This window comes from Ambystoma mexicanum, chromosome 4q (genome assembly GCF_040938575.1).
Source record: "Ambystoma mexicanum isolate Mex_15411 chromosome 4q, UKY_AmexF1_1, whole genome shotgun sequence".
NCBI classification, from domain to species: Eukaryota; Metazoa; Chordata; class Amphibia; order Caudata; family Ambystomatidae; genus Ambystoma; species Ambystoma mexicanum.
The window spans coordinates 1,254,388,785-1,254,411,200 of NC_090928.1; the positions used below are offsets into that span (position 1 = coordinate 1,254,388,785).

A 22,416-nucleotide genomic window follows, 5' to 3' on the forward strand; every position below is an offset into this window, starting at 1 on the left:
CCTGACTGTCTGCTTTTATGTGTTTTGAAAATGGGTGTGTGTGCAGCATCACTAGCCACTACCCCTCTCCACTTGTCATTGGCCACTTCATCCTCTTCCCCTTGATTGGGGGAATGAAATGAAGTGTCATCATGATGAGGTCTGTTTATGGTACAGAGAACCCACCCCTGTCAAATTACACACAATCTATATTTTGACCCAAAAGACATATTTGCACAGGTACACATTTGTTTAAAATTACATGCACCCATCACATATCACAGGAGGTATACCCTGTCCAAATCTGCTCTTCCTGGGAGCTTGCATTGAGAAATGGCAACATATTTCACTTTTTGGTCAAGTTACCAATATCAGATTCTTACTCAAATTTACCCAAATGTGTGCAAGGCATGCAGGCATTAATTGATGAAGTATCAGACTTTTAACATGCATACATTTTAAGTAATACCCTCTTAACTGCTAGCTTGCCCCCAGATCATGCCACCGGTTCTAAAAACCTCTTAAAATGTGGGCAGAAAAATCACAAGAATTATGGTATCATTTAAATAATCATGACAAGTCCGTACTATGAGTTATTCATCTTTTTCCAAAACCATATTCTGGCTACAGGGGTGTGGTTTCCCCCCAGCACAAGGTTGAATTTCTGTTTTTTCCAGTTCTGCCAAGCCAGCTTGCTCTCACAGGCAGTGCTCCTCCCCTTTCCTTCCAGGAGGAAGCCACTTTTTACGGCCCCATAATAAAACATTTGCCTGAGTCAGGACAGGGCTTTGTTCAATTTCCTGCAGAGCCCAGGTAATTCAATCAGGGAAGTGTCATATCCCTTTTGGTGGGAGCAGCAAAAGGGCAGCTAGGCCTGGGAACACAGCTGTTGTGCAAGTCTCATCTCCTGTCAGGGGGTAGCTGGTGGGCAGAATTCAGTTCCTTAAGCCAGGCCCCAGCTAATGTCACTTTTAGTTACCCAGTTTTCTGCATTCAAATAAAATTAACCATTTTTACATATGCAGCTAGAATGCTGATTCTAAGTTTAAAACTATGACATTAAAACAATTGCAACCTATGTGACACTCAAAAGTAGGTCACTCATTTCTTTTAAACATTTAGATTTTTTAGTGTCTTTCAGTCCAAATTTACTTAAACTGCTGAAATCCACAGCTCAGCCAGTCTTGTATAAACCTTCAAGTCACTTCAGAATATAACTTTACATTGGATCCACCTCTCAGTAAGTCTTTCTTTGGCCTGCTTTGGGTTCATTTATTCAGTTTTACACAAAGTCTGGTGTTGTTTTAAAACGCCGGCTTTCTGATAGTGGTGAGTACTGGTAATGCACCCATTTTTGGGATTTAAGAAAATGAATTCCCCACAATTCTAGGTTGCTTTTGGCAATCAGCATTGCCATTCCCAATGGTTTCAGACTACTGTGTGGGTAGTCCAATGGTGGTTTTAGGCAGTGCCCTTCTGTGCCCATAACATCGGCAAAATGGGTGGCAGCCTATTCTTCATGCACTTCCCTGGGCATTTTCTGGGAATCTCTGGCCATCATGATGTTTTCCATGTCAGTACTGCACAGTTTTGAGGTAGGGCTTGGATGCGTGGATAAAAACATCCCACACTAGCCAGCAAGGACATGTTTTTTACCGGGGCATTGTATTTTATCACTGGTGTAAAGGCCAAAGGCAGCAAGAGAGTTCTAACATGGGGAGGGGGCATTTGCGTAGCCAGCATGAGAGTTCTAACATGGGGAGGGCGCATTTGCGTAGCCAGTAAGGACATGTTTTCTTACTGGGGCATGTTTTTTTTACTGGTATTCAAGGAAAGCCAACAGGAGCATGTTCCTACATGGGGATACTGGCATGAATTGGCAGAGCTAGCATAAACCTGCTTTGTTATTGTATCCTTACTGGCATTATATGGACACAGCAAACGGGAGTATTTTCCTATGTGGGCATAGTGGCATGTGTAGGTGCACTAGAATGGACATGTGTGGGCGCCATCAATATGAACATGTTGCACGGGCATATAGTGGGCACAGGCATTATGAAAGTGCTCCTGTGCATAGTTGGTGGCTTGGCCTCTAATGGATGTTTTCATACCTTACCCTACAAAACCGATAACCCATAGCTCTAAAGGTTTTTTCAGCGGGATAACACCCAAACCTACCCTTTAACTAGTTCACGCTTCCTCGCTACGCCCGGCCACCCCTGAACATTCGGCCGGCTGGCTGGGGGGCAGAACACGCCCCCTTCCTTCTGTGGGCTCTTCTTAGTGTGGGCCCAACTATATTGGCTCCACTCGGTACACAATCCTGGCGGCGCCCCTGGGGAGTTGGGGGTGAAAGATGCATCTAATGGGCCTAAGGGGGGGTGTGGGGGCGTAATGTTTACTCAGCCTCCTGGGCTTGGGGCAGACGGGGTAGGGCCTGGGGAGGAGAGGAGTCCTCAATTGGGCAATAGGTTTAATGTCCTGTCTCACTAACAGTTTTCAAAAGTGCCATCCAGCGCCCTCCCTCATCCCAAAATTTTGAGGCTGGCTCCGCCCCTGCCTGGGAGAAGCAAACAAGACGTGTGAGTGCACGTGCGGTCTGAGGAGGAGGAGACAGGAAGTGGGAGGAAAACAGGAAACACAGAGGACACCGAGGAGTGAGAAAGAACACGCCTCTGGAGCAAGAAGGAACATGAAGGAACACCGAATTAAAAAATGAGCAACTATTCACATAAATATGGGACAGCGCAAGGCTCTGTAAAATACACATGCAAATCTCTGCCGACCGGGTCCATGTTGCCGGCCTCACCCGGGGACAACCACCTACCCCTTATCAGAGCAATTGCCAGTCCCAGACAGCTCGTGCACACCTGCCCTTTACTGGCCACACCCACCTGCACCCGCCCGGCCAATGACTCACAAGCGTACAGCCCCGCCCACTAGACTGAAAGTGTTCCATGTTTCCCTCATAAAGTAAGGCCGAACAAATGTCCGCCTCAGGATGTGATGCCATATCATATCCTACAGCGCCATCTGCTGATCGATTTATTCATGACATCGCTCCTATGGTTTTACACCTGAGCAGCAGCCAGGAACCGTAATCCCGTGCCAGCAGCCCGTAATCCCGTGCCAGCAGCCCGTAATCCCGTGCCAGCAGGAGTGTACGTTTGCTCGTCTCCTGTATGAGTAGCCATGAACATGCTCCATGCAGTTTTGAACAAGAACATAAAGCATTGTGAAATAATCACCCTACAAAATGATGTTAACATGCTCACATCATGAAACGCACAGACAACACCTGCCTTATTGTGGACCGTGGTCTCTGCCTGGGGGGCACTTTTGCTTTCTATCCCCTCCTCTTCCTGCGCTCCCCTATATGCCTTCCTCACCATGCCACATCCCTGGTAGAGCATGGCATCTCTCCTGGACTTGCAAGCAGAGCCCCCTACTAGTCCAGATCGTCATTGAGTCTTACATGACGCCTTGCAGCACCGGGGGCATCCAATCCACATCTTGGCCGGTGCCTCTCGACGGCGCCCTCCGCCATCACCGCTCTGGTAAATATGTCTTTGCGTAACAACTCTTGGATTCCAAGATGCCAGTGAGCACAGGCCTAGCATGAGATGGCAGCAGGTCCAGCCTTCACATGTGCGTAATCAAAAATAACAAGCATTGGCAATGGCAACAGTTTGGGCTTTTGTGTAGGCATGGGAAAGGCACTTGCCAGGCCCAGCCGTAGCGGTATTAAATGGCTATTGATGGTGGCAGGTGCCAAATGGTGCAGGTACCTGGGCATCTAATAGCAGTGCCTGGCAAAAGCATAAAACCTATGCATAACCACAAATGTTGGCTTTGCCAATGCTTGTTTTAAACAGGACTTCGGTGGCTTTGCCAATGCTTGTTTTTAACAGACCTTCAGTGAAGGACACGCAGTGCTTATAAATCGAGTGGTTGAAGGCACACCTGGTTATGACATATTTATTACACTAATAGCTGGTTTACAGCTTCAATGAACTCATTAGCTCTCAGAAGACTGCTTTGACCAAACACTGGCTGGCCCTTTCAATGAAAAGCCTGAAGGTAAGGCTTGATTAAAGCGAGCTCAAAGAGTTCCGCTGAGGAGGTGTTTCGGGCGGGCAGAGGCAGGAATGGGTGGGAACGGCTATAGGGATTAGCATGGGCAGTCAATAGGTGGGCAAATAACCAAACAATACCTACAGATGCTGTGTTCCCCCCCGCCCACCCCTCATATGTCATTCCTCCCTATCTGTACTCCAATGCAATAGTTTCGGCTCATAGGTGTTGCTTGCACCTAATAGCCCAAACAAATAAAAGGCCGGCCGCTTAGCCACCATCGTTTGGATGACTGGGCTCACTCTGCGTGTGTTCACGCCTACTTCTAGACAGTGGTGGACGAGAGAGGCAGACTCTCACTGCCTGGCACATTTAACACATGGCGAAAAGGACTAAATCGCTGTGAGAAAAGGTGATTTGCCCAAGATCAAACTAATTGGCTCAGGAATGGAAGCTGAGATTATGACCCGGATCATCTGGTTTCAAACATCATCACGTTGCCACTCTACCACGTTGTCGTCATTTCCGCGCTCTGCCTTTCCTTTGTATTTGAGACAGCGCTTCACGGCGGTGCGCCGGTTATTTCTAAGCGTTCTCACATTTGTCAGATAAGGAAGCTGAAGCACATGGGGGAAGATATTGTCCCGTGAACGCACGTTCTGAATACTCACAAGGCATAGTAGGCGCGGCCTTCCCTACCCCTCTATATTCTTTCTTATTTGATTGTAATGCTATCCCATGTTCCCTCCCTGCTGCCCCATGGACGCCTGAAACAGAATGTATTTCCTGCATAAGCGCCTAACAAGCAAACAATAAATAAATAAATAAATAAATCCTGCCATTTGTCATCACTGGTCTGCAGGAGTCAGCGATGTGGTTATTAATGTCCAAAGCACTTGGAAAAAATGTGTTTGGAATGCATTTTCAGTCATCGTTAAAAAGGTACCTTAGTGGAGAAATCCCCTTGAACTGCTTTAAAAGCGGGTATTTAGCTCCCCTGCTTAGTGTGGGCATGCACTGTCTCAAAGTGGGAAATAGGGGATAGACAACCATGCTTTGCAGGACATTTTGTGTTTGCCAGAATCTTCTGCAGGGCTGATTAACCTAAAGAATGTCTTCAGGTGCGTTTTCTAGAAAAGTGGGGTCTGTGGCTCTCGGGCTCGCGGGTTCGCGGCCGCCACAAATCATTGCTAATGGGAGAAACTCTGGCTCCTGGACTCCTGACAAATGATCTTTCCTCAGCGTTTGAGAATTACCAGGCAAATGTAGACTCCATGTTTCCACGGCTCGCCCGAACGCAAGTTCCAGTGGACACCTGTTGGTGGCGCCATGCGCCATGTTCCTGTAGTCTCTGAGCAACTGGCGCAGGCACACCTGCGCCCTAATCCCCAAAACCTTTCCATGAGACCGCAGGCTTGTCGCAAGTAAGGGGGCCGGTCATTGTAAAATGCACTCCCAGCAACCGCCCTACACTAATGCGGAGCTGGCCAGCAGATCGTTGTGCTACTATACAGCCCCCCCTCCCCCCCCCCCCCCCCCCCCCCGATTAAATGCATACGTTACCTTTGAGAATAAAGTGACCTGCGCATTTCTATAGTGCGTGCAGCTGAATAAAGTGCATCCGCTGCGCTTTTTTCGTTTGCGCTCTTTTTTTAGACTCTGTGGGCCTTTTCCATTCTTCCGGCTGTTTACGCCTCCACCAGATCTGGTTGGACTCGGTTCGGTGTGTGCACTGGGAAAGTCTGGGAAACGTACATTCTAACTGGACTTTCCAGCCGCCCCACCTCACCGTCTTTCAAGTCGGACATAGTAAGTAGTGTGAAAAGTGCGCTTGTCTGCACTTTACGCACTCCTCTGTGGGTGTCAGGGTTCCTTCAGCATGCGCCGCACGGGGGGATCCCCTCACTTTTCATGTGTTTACTGGAGGGACGGGTGGTCCTGAGAGGAGTTCTTGGCAACTTCCTGTTTTTGTGGGTCCTTTGTATGTGAATATCCCACAAGGTAGTGTGTACTTGATGTGGTAGTGTTTAGGAAAGGACGGCCTGTGCTCGGTGCTTGATTTGTGGGGGTGACTGGAATTGATTATGACGTAATGATAGCCAGAGCATCCATCAACCCCAATGAGCAGATGCGAGCTGTAGTTTAACCTTAATGTGTCAACACTGTGGGGAGCAGCTATGGGTGGGGGCAGCAATGTTGTGGAACTGCTCGCCCGCAGTGTCACAAGTGTGCTAGAAAATATTTGGCCCCTGGCACTTATTTTCTTACAAATTAATTAATGCCCATGCTTACTTGTATATCAAACTATGCTTTGTAGCTTGTACTTCAAATTTAAATCCTTAACTTTCCATGAACATCGGTCCAATTTATTCAGAAATTGGGGTCCTTTTAATTATATGAATTATTTGTTTATTTGTTTGCCTCTGTTGTCTGGGCTTTTAAGGTGTGCATAGAGGTCTGGAAGCAAAGCAGAATACAGACCCAGCTGTGCACCTCTTAATCCCACAATGCAATGTTTCTTGAGATGGCCGCGCAGAGGTCTGAGTAACCGGTGACGCGTCTCCTCTCCCTCCCAATGCAGGTCACTCGCCGGCACCTGTACTGGCAGGTCCAGTAGCTGCCACCTCTTGGGTTACGCGAGGCCCAGTTCTGTGCCAGTGAAAGAGGTCACCATCCTCAGCAGACCCAGCGCCCGGCTGCTGTGGCCCTCGGCCAACAAGGGAGGCTCGTCCGAGGCAGTTTCCTTCCAGATGGGTAAGTCTGCACCAGCTCGCCCAAAGATCTCCCAGCATTCCCGTGGTGGAGCACATGGCGCCCCTGATTGGTCGCCAAAGTCAGCTGACCAGGAACTAGAAATTCTTGAGCAGCTGATGCTGTGGTGCGCAGCCCAATTACAGTGGTCCAAAGGCAGTAGGCTAAGGGCGCCACCTGCTGGCTTGTTCTCCAGTTCACCCTACCTCTCCACCAACATTTACACTGACATCGCAGCCGCACTCATTCAGATGTAGGAGTCCCAAGAACTCCTCCGTGGACCCCCTCAGACCATTCACTGGGGAGGGGGTAGACCACCCTCATTGTGCCCCTATTTACTAAGATCCTTATATTTCGCTTAGCAACAGTACCCTCCACCCATCATGTTTGCAAGGTCACCCCTCTAAAATGAGGGAGCAATCCTGCTCCCTGCACTCAGGTGTCTAGTGCGCAGCCTGACTGGCAGTCTCTACTATCGCTGACCAGTCAGCAATCCTACAACCTACACTACATGTCACTACTGAGTTTACACTTGCAAAGTTTGATGTCAGTCCTTGTTTTGTAGGTTGACCGCATTTCTTAGGGTCCAGTGCCAATTCTGCATTCTGCCCTGCCGCCTTCTCTTCCAGTGTGAGCAAAGGATCAGTTCACTCCTCAACTTCTACTCCCTCCCGCCTCCCCTGCCCCATCTGCATCTTGAATGCTGCCTTCAGGCGTAGCTGTGAAGCCCCTTTCCCTCACCTCACCCCTCTGCCCCATCTGCATCTAGAATGCTGCCTTCAGGCTTAGCTGTGAAGTCCCTCTCCCTCACCCCCCCCACCCCATCCGCATCTAGAATGCTGCCTTCAGGCTTAGCTGCAAAGTCCCTCTCCTTCTCCCCCCTGACCCTCCTCCCCCTGCCCCATCTGCATCTGGAATGCTGCCTTCAGGCTTAGCTGTGAAGCCCCTCTCCCTCATCTCCCACCTCCCCACTCACCATCTGCTTCTGGAATGCTGCTTTCAGGCTTAGCTGTGAAGTCCCTCTCCCTGTCCCTCACCTCCCCCTCTCTCTACCCCATCTCCTTCTGGATTGCTGCCTTCAGACCTAGTTGTGAAGTCCCTTTCCCCTCTAGTCCCCCCTCTGCCCCGTCTGCTTCTGGATTGCTACCTTCAGGCTTAGCTGTGAAGTCCCGGTCCCTCTCCCTCACCTCCCCCCGCCCCCACCCCATCCGCATCTAGAATGCTGCCTTCAGGATTAGCTACAAAGTCCCTCTCCTTCTCCCCCCTGACCCCCCTCCCCCTGCCCCATCTGCATCTGGATTGCTGCTTTCAGGCTTAGCTGTGAAGCCCCTCTCCCTCATCTCCCACCTCCCCACTCACCATCTGCTTCTGGAATGCTGCTTTCAGGCTTAGCTGTGAAGTCCCTCTCCCTGTCCCTCACCTCCCCCTCTCTCTACCCCATCTCCTTCTGGATTGCTGCCTTCAGACCTAGTTGTGAAGTCCCTTTCCCCTCTAGTCCCCCCTCTGCCCCGTCTGCTTCTGGATTGCTACCTTCAGGCTTAGCTGTGAAGTCCCGGTCCCTCTCCCTCACCTCCCCCCGCCCCCACCCCATCCGCATCTAGAATGCTGCCTTCAGGATTAGCTACAAAGTCCCTCTCCTTCTCCCCCCTGACCCCCCTCCCCCTGCCCCATCTGCATCTGGATTGCTGCTTTCAGGCTTAGCGGTGAAACCCCTCTTCCTCTCCTATTCCTCACTCCCCCTCACCCCATCAGCATCAGGGAAGCTGTCTTCAGGCTTCGCTGTGAAAGCCCCTGACCCTCCATCTCTCCTACTCCCTACCCTTTCCCCTTTCCCATCTGGATCGGAAATGTTGCCTTCAGGGTTAACTGTGAAAGGCCTGGACCCTCTCTCCCCCCTGCTCCCCACCCTCCCTTCCCTCTCCCCCAAACCCCTCTCTTAAGACCTTGAAGTCAGCCTTTGGGCCTAGCTGTGAAAGGCTTCTGGCTCCCTTCCTGATGGCATAGTTTGAAGTAATCAAGTATTGCAATGGGGTCATTACAAAACACCACATCAATACCTTTTCTTTTTTTTTAATGGAGACAGAACATGTTTTTCTATTAACGCCAGTGTTCACTACCAGCAGTCATTGGTGTTATGTGCGAGATAATGTAAGCCAGGCCCCTTTAAGGGAGGAACTGATGTAACAGGAAGGGCAGGAGCAAAGGAGGAAGGAGTTTAGTCGAGGAGTAGAGTGTTACGAACAGATCTGTCTCTGACTCCTCCTTTGCGGCCTACATCCATTATTATACACAAACCAAGTGTAGCCACTTCTATCCTTAGGACCCCAGGGCCCAGTCTGTGATACACTGAGAACTTAGTCACCCCCACAGATGTCACCCTCTTTTCTCCTAGGCTTTAAATCAGGGCCCCTTCAACAGCCACCTCGGGCATGAAACGCAGCCCATCGGCCATTGGGCTTTGCTTAGATGTGTGGGGCGCCATCGCAAAAGGCCTGTGCACCCCAATATCAGTTGTAGAGGTGCTCTGTATCATTGGTGTGCCTTCTCAGCATTTGGCTCGGGTGTGAGGGCGTACCATTAGCTTGAGTTTGGGGGCGGGCAGGACTCGGTTGGGTGACCACTGGTCATGTGATCTTCTCCCCTGTGTGGTGGCGCCCTGCTGTGGACGGTGCCCGGGTGTCTGCTGCTGGCTCCGTGTTACCCATTCTCATTTCCTATCCCAATGCAGATGACCCCAGAACTTCCCAAGAAGCGCTGGCTGGAAGGATGTGCGCCTGGGCTCCGGCCGGCTCCCCAAGACTGCACGGTGCCGCTTGGTGTGAAGATGAAGACCCTGCATTGGTGGTGAACCAGAGGCGCTCCCGCTCGTTCACCTCAGGTAATACAGGCCCCCCTGGGATCCCACTGGTCGCTGTTTAGCCCTAGAGGCTTCAAAAAAAGACAGGAATTATGATTTCATGATTTTAGATAAACTTTCAAATAGTTGTTTAAGAATGGAGACTTGAATTGGGCCTCATTAGGAGTTTGGCTGTGCAGGAAAAAAGTGCAGGTAATTCTGTTCCCTCCATTGTTCTTACACCGCCAAATTACAAGTTCTGATGGAATTACCACTGCTGTAATTACCACCGCTGTAAATACCACCGCTGGAATTACCTCTGCTGGAATTACCACTGCTAGAATAACCACTGGTGGAATTACAACTGCTGGAATGACCACTGGTGGAATTACCACTGCTGTAATTACCACTGCTGTAATTACCAATGCTGGAATTACCACTGCTGGAATTACCACTGCTGGAATTACCGCAGATATTTGGAGCAACGGTGGAGGATTCACTCCCAGCATTATGCTTGAAGTAAATCCTCCACTTTTCCTCCAAAAACCGGCGAAATTACCACTCAGTAATTCCATCGGTGCTAAAATATATAATGGGGATTTATACCTCCTACCATCACTTGTAATCCCGTGGTAAACCCATGGCACCAATGCTAATGATGTGTTCATTTATATAGCACCTTAATCTGAAGTGCATTCCGGCAGATTTACCACTGGAATACCGCCAAACTCGGAATGAGGCTTGAAAGTGCTAGATGTATATGACACATTCATGTGTTGAATGCAGTCTGGCACATGAAAAAACCATGGGCCTCATTACAGGTCGGGCGGTCCGGAATTAACAGTGGCGGTAAACTCGCCGCCACTGTTAATTCCGGACCGCCCGATCCCGAGTCCTGCAGGCGGACGTGGAAACACCAGCACCATCACGAGATTTACCGAATTCCGCCTCTGGAATTCCCGGGACACCAGGGCTGTAATGACCTGGTAATTCCGGGAGTCACGGAGGAGGAATGGTAATACGAGTCCGGCGGTAACCAGGCAGTTTTACTGCCGCGGTTACCGCCGGACTCGTAATGAGGCCCCATGTGTATATCTCTGGCTAGACCACCTTAGCTAGCCCCCGTGAGAAGTGGCCATGTTATCATCTTTAGCGCAGGGATTGCGGGGGGCCTGGGACAACAGTAGAGAAAGATTTGCCAGGATTGTATAAGCCCCGCTCGGTTTGGGGTTGAATGACCGAGGTAGGAATGTTTGAGGGAGAAAAGGCAGAAGATTATTTTTTGAAATAACCTTTGGTCTTTTCTCCCTTGAACATTTCTGACTTGGCCAGACCCCTAATCCCAACTCCACCCAAACCCCTGCCCACACCCCCAACACACACCCACAACCCCCCCATCCCCACACCCCCATCCCCATCCCCCTACTTACCTTGCCTCCGACTCGCTGGTCCCTGCAATGCCTGTTCTCTTTCACTTCCGTGATCGGGAGCCGGCACTGCAGGGTCCTTTCCTTTTTCTTTTTCTTTTTTCAGGGACAGGGGCAGGGGTGACCCCCGCAGCCCTGCTCACTATATTGTATAGTATAGTGGTGGGAGGGTTGCGGGGGAGACCCCCGCAGCCCTGCTCACTATATTGTATAGTATAGTGGGCGGGGGTTGCGGGGGAGACCCCCACAGCCCTGCTCACTATATTGTATAGTATAGTGGGCAGGGGTTGCGGGGGAGACCCCCACAGCCCTGCTCACTATACAACCCCCGCTCACAATATAGTGAGAAAGGGTGCAGGGGACACCCCCGCACCCCAGCACCGAATGCGTGATTTGGTCAAACTTTTCGGCCGTTCTGAATTTTTGAACGGCCGAAATTTGGCCAAATCACATATTCAGTATTTTCTTTCCAGTCATTTTGGACGGAACCGCCCCACTCCCGAGACCAAACATGGCACAATAACCCATTCTATGCAATGGTGCCCACGCCGGAGCGCCTACAGCCACGTTCTGGCTTTCTAGGCCTTACCATTGCAGAAATTGCCAGTCACATATCAGTCCAGTCCCACCCACAAGCATACCCCAGTACCAAAAGGCAGGCAGTGATCCTCTGCACAAGAGTACCACCAGCCACCCCAGACATGTGCGTGTTCTCTCTCTTGGCCTCATCGTGGGTGTGGCTGAGTAGTAGCATTTGGGAGAGCACAGAGAATAGAGCGTCCATGTTTGAGTTATGCTTACTAACTTAAGATGAAACCCCAAGCATTTCAAAACTCTATAAAAGTGTGAGAGCCCTTCTCCTTTGAAAGAGCAATACACAATATACTATTTTATGGCATTGGTGCCTAATCAGGGGGGTCTACAATCACGCTTTAGTGCATCGTGCCGTACTAGTGCAGAAATATCCATGTGCATATCAGTCTGACCCCACTCAGAAGGACAGTCCCCCAAGAAATGCCAGGCAGTCTTCCTGTAAACAAAAGTTCTGTCAGCCACCGCCCACACTTTCTTCTGCCTTGCCGGGTATCATGTGCAAGGTGTGGCAGAGGTGCAGGACCCTCTGGGGGCAACGATCCAGGGGCTCACGCCTTGAAACACCTGTTTACTGGTGCGCTATAAATTGCATATCATAACTACCCCTAGTAATCTGGAGGGAATCCTTACGCTTTTTAAAACTTGCTAAAGATGTTAGAGTTCCTTTTCAGTGAACAAAGAAGAGACCATATAACCTGTTTTATGGGTTATTGTCCCACTTGGGGCAAGGGAGGTTATTTATTTATTTTTATTTATATAAATAAAGGAACAATGCTCTTTTGAACACAAAAGAATGTACAGTAGATAGGAAATCAGATTTGATGGGAAGCAGGGAGCTTCTTGCAATGGGGTGCGTTTGAGTGCCATTCTGACCAGGTTGTGGAGGGGAGTAAATGGAACAGTCACCGGGGACAATATATGGGTGGACATACATAGATTAAGGACAGCAAACATTGGATATTTGTAAGCAGTGGTGTCACTAGGAGGGAGCCTGGGGGGCCGGGCCCCCCCTGTGAAACCTTGTGCCCCCCCTTGGTCCCCCGTACCTAAGACAAGCAGTGACCATGTTCTCCACCTACATTTGTCTGTGCCCCCCCTACTTTTGTCTTTGGCCCCCTCTGTGCCCCTCCTAAATTTGATTCCTGGCGACGCCACTGTTTGTAAGTGCAGGTAGGTGGTACGGCCAGCTGTGCTCGGGATGTGACCATGATGGGTGAAGTGGTAGAGTGGAGGCAGAGGAAGTGAGGGACAAAGGCAGGGTAGAGGCGAGGGAAAATGTTAGCTAGAAGGCAGATGAGAGGTAGGTTCAGAGGGTAACTCAGAGGTGAGGGGACAGGTTTTTAGTTTGGATTTGAACAGATCTGTGTGGACTGTTTCCCAGATATCAGGGAGAAGAGAATTCCATGCAAGTGGAGCAAAAAGAGAGAAAGAGCGAACGAGAGGAAGCACAGAGAGGGGGAGGAGCTACAAGGATAGTCGAGGAGGCAGAGAATGGCTTATAGAATTGGATAGAGGAGGATTGATACAGTGGTGCCTCACCTTGGATAGATTTGTGAACCAGGAGAAGAAATGTAAATCTGGCCCTGTTTTGCATCATCAGCCATCCAGCCTGGTGACGGTATGAGGAAGTAGCTGTGAAGTGAGGGAGTTCAAAGAGTCCTGGTAGCAAAGGTAATGATCTTGTCGAGAGGACAGAAAGCATAGTTGCAGAGACCAAAGAGGATGCTGGCAGAGTAGTCCAGTTTAGAGAAGACAAGAGTGGTTAAGAGATGCTTGGTGGTGTTGAAAGGAAGGAGGTGCCTCATTTTCCCAATACTTAGGAGGTTGAGGCGAGCTGCTGTCCAGTTTTGGAGATGAAAGTAGAGAACATGTGAAGAGGGTCATATATGACGTTGAGGTTTCTCGCTGAAGAAGAGTAGGGGAGAGTGTCAGGTGAGAATTGGATAGACAGAGGCAGAGTGGAGAGAGATCATTTAGCAGGGGAGAGGAGCACCTCTGCTTTGGTAGAGTTTAAATCAGAAAGTGCAAAGCCATCTAATATTTAATGGCAGAGAGATTTGTATGGAGAGATCGGAGGAGAGTTCAGGAAAATAGAAGAAGATTTGGATGGCATCCGTGAAGAGTTGGTACGAGAACCCAAAGGAGGAGATTGGTGCCTCAAGGGCAGAGGTGTAGAGTCTAAAGAGGAGTGAACCCAAGACAGAGCCTTGTGGAACACCAACAGTTAGAGGAGTGAGTTGAGAGGTGTTGCTGCTCCAGAAGACAGAGAACTGGCAAGGTGCAAGGTAGTAGCAATCCAGGTGAGGGTTCAGGCAGGAATCCGAGAAGAGAGGGAGTATTAAGGAGCTCAGAGTGATCAATAGTGTCAAAGGTAGGAACCCGGCCAGCGGGAATTAGGATAGAGGATATAGTGCTTAGCTGAGGTGATGAAGTTGGAGACATTCATGAGAGCAGTTTCCATGGAGTGACAGGATCGGAAAACTTCTTGTAGGGGGTCTCAAAGGTTGTGGATGTCTATGAAATGTTTAAGACGGTAGAGTAGTATGGAAGTAGAGACACAAGGAAACGATTAGCCGGTAGTTTTGGGTCAACCCCTTTGCTTTTTTAGGAGAGGACTGACTGTGGCTGTTTTGAAAATAGAGGGAAAGAAAGCAGAGTCGAGGGACATGGCGACTCATGGTTGAGGAAGCTGAGACGTAGGCGTGAAAGTAAGCAGTGGGAAGTGAGAGGAGAATGAGTCATAAAGGAGGGATGGGAAGCTGGAGAAGGCAGTGTTGGTGGATGAGGCATCGGTGTAAAGGAAGAGTGAGAGCTGTAGGGGCGAGTGGCAGAAGGTTTACATCTCTGTTTAGTAATGGGTGAAGCAAGTGGTGAGGAAAGGTCAGAGGGTGGAAAGGAGATGGTGGTGGAAACAATCAAGTGATCAGATATGGATGGTTTGACAGTAGTATTAGTGGCTGAGAGAGAGGTGGAGATAAATAAGAGATCTGAAGAGTTACCCCCTTTGTGGGTCGCTACGGTATAGATGGAATGGGGAGCCTCGTCACTAAGAAAAGACTGAAGTACAGATTTCTGAGACGTGGTTGGAGAGGGAAGGTTAAAGTCACCCAAGAGATTGCGGTGGTGTTCAGTGGAAAGAGAATCAAGGAGTTGCCCAAAATCATCAAAGAAGCGTCCTGTGGGACCAGGAGGGCGATGGATGGAGATGATGTGAACTGAGTGAGCCAGAGGAATAGTAGAGATGGTGAATTCAAAGGAGGTAGGGAAGGACCTGGCATTGGAGGCTTGTGAGGCATTGAGGCAGGAAGGTAAGAGGTGTCTGACACCTCCACGTCTGCCTGCCAGTCGAAGAGAGTGAACGAAGGGTAGTTTTGAGTCATGTGGGGCCGCCAGAGTGGCAGTGTCAGATGGAGAAATCCAGCTTTCAGTGATCGCAAGGAGTTCTAGAGGAGGGGAGGAGAACTGGTGGGAAAGTAGTCAGGTACGAAAGAGGTTTAGGGGTCATTCATCATATTCTCGCTGTCTGTTTAGATGTCAGTGGCTTCTCCAAAGACTTTGCAAAGCACATCCAGTTTGCCTGGTGCAACACCCTCCCTTCTTATTGTAAGACCAAGCCTCACCCTGCTCTGCCAATGCACCTCAGCTCCGATCTGAAATGTCAAAAGCTATAGCTATGTTCTGACCCACACACAGCTCTGAATGTGCACCTCAAGCCTCACCTGCTCCAATTCCCACCCTTAATGTGAAAAAGCACTTCATGCCATAGCCACGCACACACATATGTACAGATCTGAGCCTCTCAGCAGATTTCTTTTCTATGTTGATTAAGGAACAGTGGCGTTATAACAAAGCCTTTTTCTTTCTGTTCCAGCCACTTATCAGAAGGTGACCCCCGTCTCCCTGCCCGCAGAAGCCTTCGAGCCCAGGGGCAGCTACTCCGTCACGTTGTACATTGGGGACCAGTCGACGCCAGCACAGAGGGTCCGGCGCCACTCCTTGGCCAGCAAAGACCCGAGTGCATCGAAGGGAAGACATCACCAGCTGGACTGGCCACCAGACACGCACCGGGACCACCAGGGTGAAAGGAGTCCAGGCTCCTTCACGCCCCCCAAAAATATGTCTGTCTTCAAAAAGTTCTTCCGGAAGAAAGACTAGAAACTTGTGTTTTAAAAGTGCCTTCCTTTGTGCAAGGCGGGATATCCATAATGCGTGACTGTGGAGGCGGTTGTAAGATGGCGCCTCATTCTCGCTTGGTTACCTGTTGCCCTTCCGGGTCAGCCATTTAAGGCCAGAATTGCTTCCTGTGGAGATAAGATGGCCACCCCACAGCTACAGGGAGCTGCGACAGGAGAAAGTTTGCGGTTCTGTGACCCAGAGGCGGAGCAGTGAATGGGCTGCTTCTGTCAGGCAGTTTCAGCCAAGGGGACCAGACCACGGACCGTGTTGGTGGTAACGTCTAAGAGGTCCTTGCATACGCATGCAAGGACGTAATGCTGAAAGTTCAACGGTCAGGTGTTGTTGCCACAGCAGTTGTTGGACGCCCTCATAGAAATCACTGCAGGTGTAATGTGGGCAGGAGAAATCCCAGGCCACTTTTGTTTCTGCTAAAACTGTGAATTCTTTCTAGGCCCTTCGGTTGCCAGGCGATTCTTAATTTTATTTTCCTCAATAATGTCTCTCATTATGCAAATGTGTATACAACGTTCCTGATGCAGTTCTCAATTAGGCCGCCAGAGGGCGCTCTAACCTAAGCAGAGCGCCTTTGAGTTTGCATGTAGAAACCAGATGCTTTCAAAGGAATCAGCGAATGTGGAAAGGAAGACATCTCTGCTGAGACCCGCCTCAGGAGTAGTCACTCCCACACACCAAGAGAATGCGGGCCTGTCAATGGCGCCCAGGGCTTCCACTGTCTTGCATTGGCAGCTCAGAGCGGTGAGTGGGGGTGAGGGGCCCCCGCATGCTGACCTCTTTCACGGTAACACCATACCAGAACCTACTCCCCTCCACAAGATGGACCAGACACTGTGAAGATTATTGCTTTAATTTCAATAAGAAATAGAGGGGGGAGGGGTCCTAACGAGTTGGAAAACCATATTCGCGGGTGTGTGAGCGAGGGCGGACGGGATGCTAAGAACTGTCCGCAGTGGCCTAAGGAGCGCAAGCAGCTCAGGAACCTTTAAAAGACGAGCGGCCCATGAAACTACAGGAGCGATGAACAGGCTTGGTTGAGTGTTCCTACTTGCCATGATCGCTGCCTACCTCCCTGCCCCACTTAGCTCATTCCTACGGCGGTGTCGACCAGCTGCCGCTGATGCCCCGTGTCTTTGCTGGCCACCTTAGCAATGGAAGAGGGGCTCCATATTGAGCCTCGTCTTCCAATTCCACGGCGGCCATCTTGGGTAAGCATTTTGTTTGAATGAACAGGATGCCGCAAGACATCCCGTTCATAGAGACATAATACATTGCTGTTAGCACCCCTGATTTCTGATTTTAAACCCCGGGATACAAATAGCAATCAGCACCCATTCTAGGGGCTTCACTGACTGGTAACAGCGCTGGGCCCCAGCGTTAAGGTCCTCGCTTTGCTCTGGCCTATATCTTGGGAGCCAGGGCTGTTACCGCCCGGTGAAGCACCAGGAAAGGTGCTTACTGCGATGATCTAACTCCAAATGGCTGAAACTGATGACATGAGTCCAATCATGGAGTGATAGTGCCATCTACTGCCGAAAAGCAGTATTGTCACCCAAATTCTACTCACTGACATGTAGCACAGGGAGATCAGGTCAAGAACCCTGGCAGGGCCTCGGCTCGAGGGCACACTTAGGACACTGCAGGGCTGAGCCCTGGCCTGACTTTACGCCCTGGAGCAGCTTACCTAACAGGCCGTGTCAGGGTCTCTGCTATGGCTCCTCACATAGAGCGAATGGTCCTGGATGCGACCAAACTAATTCAGACATAGCTTTGGGAGAAGATAATAGAGGGCGACTTGGAAATAGCTCTAAAGCACTCTCGATTAGCTATCAGAAGCAATGGTCCAGGGCCTTACAGTTCCTAAAATAGCATCGCACCATATCGCTATTCATCCCTCTACTGCCCTCAAGCGGTCGAGAGAGCTCACTGCTTCGTTTTGTTCCAGATTCCAACACTAACACTGCAGTTGTTGGCAATTGATAAAATAGCTTTATTTGTAGGCTGCTAGCAGGTGCTACAGTGCCTCCCTGAGGTAAGAACGTACACTGCGGCCTCTTCCAAGCGCCTCTATTGCATTTCCCACCACTTAGTGAGCTTACTCAATACAATTGTTCAGGCTGGCATCTCGGAGGCTGAGGGCCAGGGAACATCTCAATTTTAAGATTCCAGAATGAATCCTAGTTCATGAATGTGTCTTCTTTAAGCCTCCTAAAATATTCCTTGTCCTCAATGCATGTAAATGGGAACTTGTGCCTTTGTCGGAGTCTGTAGCGCTTTCCACGTGGTTCCGGAATCGATCGCTTAAGGTAGCCACACTGACCCCAATTCCGAGGACATGGAAGGGAATCTTCTAAGAGTCAATCTGGGAGGTTGCAAAGTCTAGGCAGGCGTTTTATGGCTTAAGCCTCTATCTGGAGATTGGGAGACCCGGGAGACTGAAAGAGGCGGCGAATCCTGCGTTAGCTTCACTGCAACGGGCACGCATTTCTCTTCCAGAGTTGTGGTCATTCTGTGCAGTGCACAAGCATATTAACACACCTTTCGCATGTACTCCCAGACAGTTCCCTGTTCTGGAACCCTTTGCTACTCTCCACAAGGTGTCCTTTCATTCATCACGAGATGTGATGTTTTAGACTACAGCTCCCATCAGCCCTAGCCAGTGTAGTAAATGATGAGGGATCATGGGAGTTACAGTCCACCACATCCGAGGAGCCGCATGTTGCAGACCACTGGATTACCACATGCCTGAGGCTATGGGCACACTGTGCAGTGTCACTGCACCAGCTCTGTGCCCGGACACTGTTCAGTGGGTCACATTTGACCTGCTTTGCGTTTCCTGGCAACTGCTGAATTCTTCAGGATCTGGGCGCCCAATACGCGCCCTGCCGCTGCTGTTTGGGCAGATGGCACCATCTATTGGCTAGACTAGGGCTCCGCGGCCTGGAATCCCATTAAGATTGTAGACCCTGGCCGACATCCAAGATGGCGCCCAAACTCATCGAGAAGAGCGGGTCAAGAGCAGAGCTGGTAGAAGCAAAGCACGGTGCTAAAACCCCCAAACACCCCCAACGCATCTTCCTCTGTGCAGACAGATCATTGTAATGCGCGCACCGGGAAGGGATGCCCCGCCAGGAGGAGGAGAGACGCATTCATTGGCCGTGCCAAATTTGGCTGTAAATATATGTGAGGGTAATAATTAAGGTTGGTGGCAACAAGGGGGCGCAGGGGGCCTCCCCCCACATATATTTGGGAGGACGTTCATTCATCCCACGTTTTTATTTCGCACCACATTTTGCTGAAAAACCTTTGCTGAAAAAAACATTGAAAAATATGGGGGCTGGGCAAAGGCATATAAATGGTAGGATGGGGTGGTGTATAGGGATAAATAATAGGGGATGGTGATTGGGGGAGGACCCCCCAAATAAGAATGAAAAATGCGATGATGTTTTTTGGCAAACATTTTTCGGCAAAAAGTGCTGCGAAAAAGAAACGGGTGAAGAATGGCCATACAACCATATATATAGGGCAAATGGCTTAAAAGAAAACAAATTCGATGGATTGAGGTTCGACCAAATCTCCTCGATGAAATCCCATGAAACCCTATTTAGCGCCCCTTCATTTTTCCACCCCATTTATATCAACGGCTTTCCTTGCAGCGTTAAAGGCGCACTTTCGCGAGCTGCTTGCCCACAATGGGCTGGCAACAGTTGATTTCTGAATCCGCGTTTGACAAACGCCACTTCTATCATTAAAGCTTTGACTATGTTGCCATGAAAGTATTTGCTGGAATGACAGCGTTCCGGGAGGAGATGCACTCCAGGGCGCCCCTCATGTAGACCGCTGTCCCTTAGGAGAAACGGAGACATCTTCTAAAGAACAGGGAAATGCAAGGAAACGAACAAATAAATAAATAACTGCGTGCACCGGCCACTCGCTGAATCCTGTCTCCGAAAATATGATCAAATGAAAAAATCAGCCCCTCCATGTTCATACCAACATGTGCGGCTCTCGGAGCTTTAAGTGGGTGGTACATTCAGGGGGTGTGGCCTAAGAAGGAGTGCTTACGCCACACATCCCAACAACAGCACCCCCCCGCCCTAGCCCTTGCATTCCAGGAGCCGTGGTTAAAGAAATGCCTGCGGGGGTCCCTGACTCTCCCAGGCAACCCTTTAACCACACGGCTCCTTGAATGCTATGAGCTGCCTGCCGCATGATGTCTCTTGATTCTGAAATAGGTGAAGGGGTGGGTTGGCCAGCCCCTCCTTTTCGTTTCTGAGTAAAGAGCTAACACTCAGTGGAAGCCCTTTAACCAATCACGGTTAATGGGCTTCCTGCTGCATGTTAGCCTCTTACTCAGAAACAAAAGGGGAGGCTGGCCAACCCAGCCCTCCTCCTGTTTCTAAATAAAGAGCCATTACGCAGCAGGTTAAGCCAAAGTGCTGCTCGGTTACACGGCTGACATCAGGAGTCATCTTTTCTTTTTTCTAATCCGAAATGCTCACACCTGCAGGCAGCTGTGTAATCGTGCAGCGCTCGGCTAAACGGCTGCCTGAGTGGTCAGCGTAGCTGCAGTTGGTCGTGGTGCAACCCGGCAGTGCCCGGGCTCAGGACCCCATCTCAAAAACTGCTGGGGCTTGGCCTCGGCTAGCCCTGGCCCACTTAAAGCCATGGCTACTCTGCTGGACAATTGCAAAAGATGCCAGGGTAGCTGTGCAGAGTGATTAGTGATCCGTCCAACACGCTTTCACGCAAAGGGGGCTCGACTCACACCTGGGAGATGCACCTAATTTCTGGCACCCAAGCCGAACCTTGCCGATACACACCTCTCCCGCCCACTTTCCCGGCCCACCACGTATGTTAGGTCCATTCTCTCTCTCCATTGTGTGCCTTGCCGTCGGGTGTTGTGGAGTTCGGAGCCCACATTCATGTATGGCGACAGGTTGAATATTCGCTTGGCAAGTTGGCCAATGTACTGGCTACGAATGCTAAGAAGCTTAAGCCTACGGGTCCTTGGTTGCGCGGTGCAAATGTAAAGTAAAGATGGGGGTAGGCCAAGCGTGCCTGTGGCGTGCACGGAGAGCGTTTCAGAGGGGGTTACACCCACCTCCTCCTCTACTCCAGGAGGTTTTCACTTTCCTCTGACGTGGGCCTCTGTGTGCAACCCTGTGGCTTCATCTGGAGGGCAGGCGGCCCTCTTGTGCTTTAAGAAAAACTGTATTTTTTGTATATTTTTTACATTTATAGATTTGTGTTCTTTTCTAAATATTGGTGTGCCTCATTTTTTAATTAAAGAAATGTATTTTCTGTCTTTATTTAGCAGCCTCTGTGTGTTTGAGCATGCATTTCTGAGAGAGAGTGTGTGTGTGTGTGTGCGTGCGTGCGTGCGTGCGTGTGTGTGTGTGTGTGTGTGTGACCTCACCTTCGGGTGACTCAAAGGCTGCCCAAACACTGACGTTTTACATTGATTTATTCTCAAACACTTGAATAAGAGGGCCTGGCAGGCAGCCAGTGCTGGCAGTGCCCTAAACATGCCCACTTCTGTGCTGGCGGCTGGCCAGACCAAGCACCTCAGGGGGTGCAGGTGGGGTATGTTTTCTGGCAGAAGTTTAAAGGCCTGACCTGCACTGGCACAAAAACACAATTTCCAGCAATGTCAGACCATGATAGAAATACATAGACAAAAAGACACTCTAGTGTGGGAGGGCTTTTGAGCTGGAAATTATAATTTAAAATGTGTATTCTGTTGCCATGCTATAAATAATTAGGAGCAAGCATTGGCAAAGCCGGTAGTTTTGGTGTTTACTGCTGTTGTTTGCATTTTGCATTTATAGGCACCGAGGGGCAGGGAGGAGAGCGCAAGGATTCAAGGGAGGAGGCAAGAAGGAATGCAGGTGTGCAAGAGAATAAAGAGAGTCACAGAACAGAGAGAGAGAGAGAGAGACAGCACGCAGAGAAAGAGAGTAACAGTGCACAGAGAGTGATAGCACTCAGAAAGTGAAAGCGACAGCCTACAGAAAAAGAGTAACAGCTTGCAGAGAGAGTAATATCGCACACAGAGAGTAAAAGCGTACAGAGAGAGGGTGACAGCGCACAGAGAGAAGGAGTGGCAGCACACGTGAGAGAGTGACATCACAGAGAGAGAGAGAGAGAGAGAGAGAGAGAGAGAGAGAGAAAGAGACTGTGGACAGAGAAACAGTGCACAGAAAGATAGAGTCAAAGTGTACAAAGAGTAAGAGAGTAACGGCACACAAAGATCGAGTGATGGCACAGAGAGTTACCGCGCCCAGAGAGCAGCAGCACACAAAGAGAGAGACAGTGCACAGAGAGAGGGACAGCAGACAGACAGGGAGTGACAATGCAGAGAGAGAGAGTGACCATGTGCAGAGAGCGACAGTGCACAGAGAAATAGAAAGTAAACGTGCACAAAGAGAAAGCGAGTAACTGCACACCAAGAGAGAGTGACAGCACAAAGGGTGACAGCACTCAGAGAGTAACCACACACAGAGAGAGAAAGTGCACACAGAGAGTGACAGCACACAGAGAGATACGGAGTGGCAGTGCACA

General features: G+C 50.0%; 1 protein-coding gene across 2 annotated transcripts in view; it reads left to right on the forward strand.

The window, feature by feature from the left end:
- Positions 1–21,164, forward strand: part of LOC138468335 (uncharacterized) — a 419,279-nt gene extending 398,115 nt beyond the window's left edge. For both annotated transcript variants that reach the window (XM_069608850.1, XM_069608851.1), the window contains 3 exons: positions 6,635–6,807; positions 9,533–9,682; positions 15,533–21,164. In XM_069608850.1, the coding sequence (XP_069464951.1) occupies positions 6,635–6,807; positions 9,533–9,682; positions 15,533–15,816 (607 nt within the window). In that variant the 3' untranslated portion in view covers positions 15,817–21,164. The remainder of the gene's footprint in view (positions 1–6,634; positions 6,808–9,532; positions 9,683–15,532) is intronic.
- Positions 21,165–22,416: the final 1,252 nt, after the last annotated feature.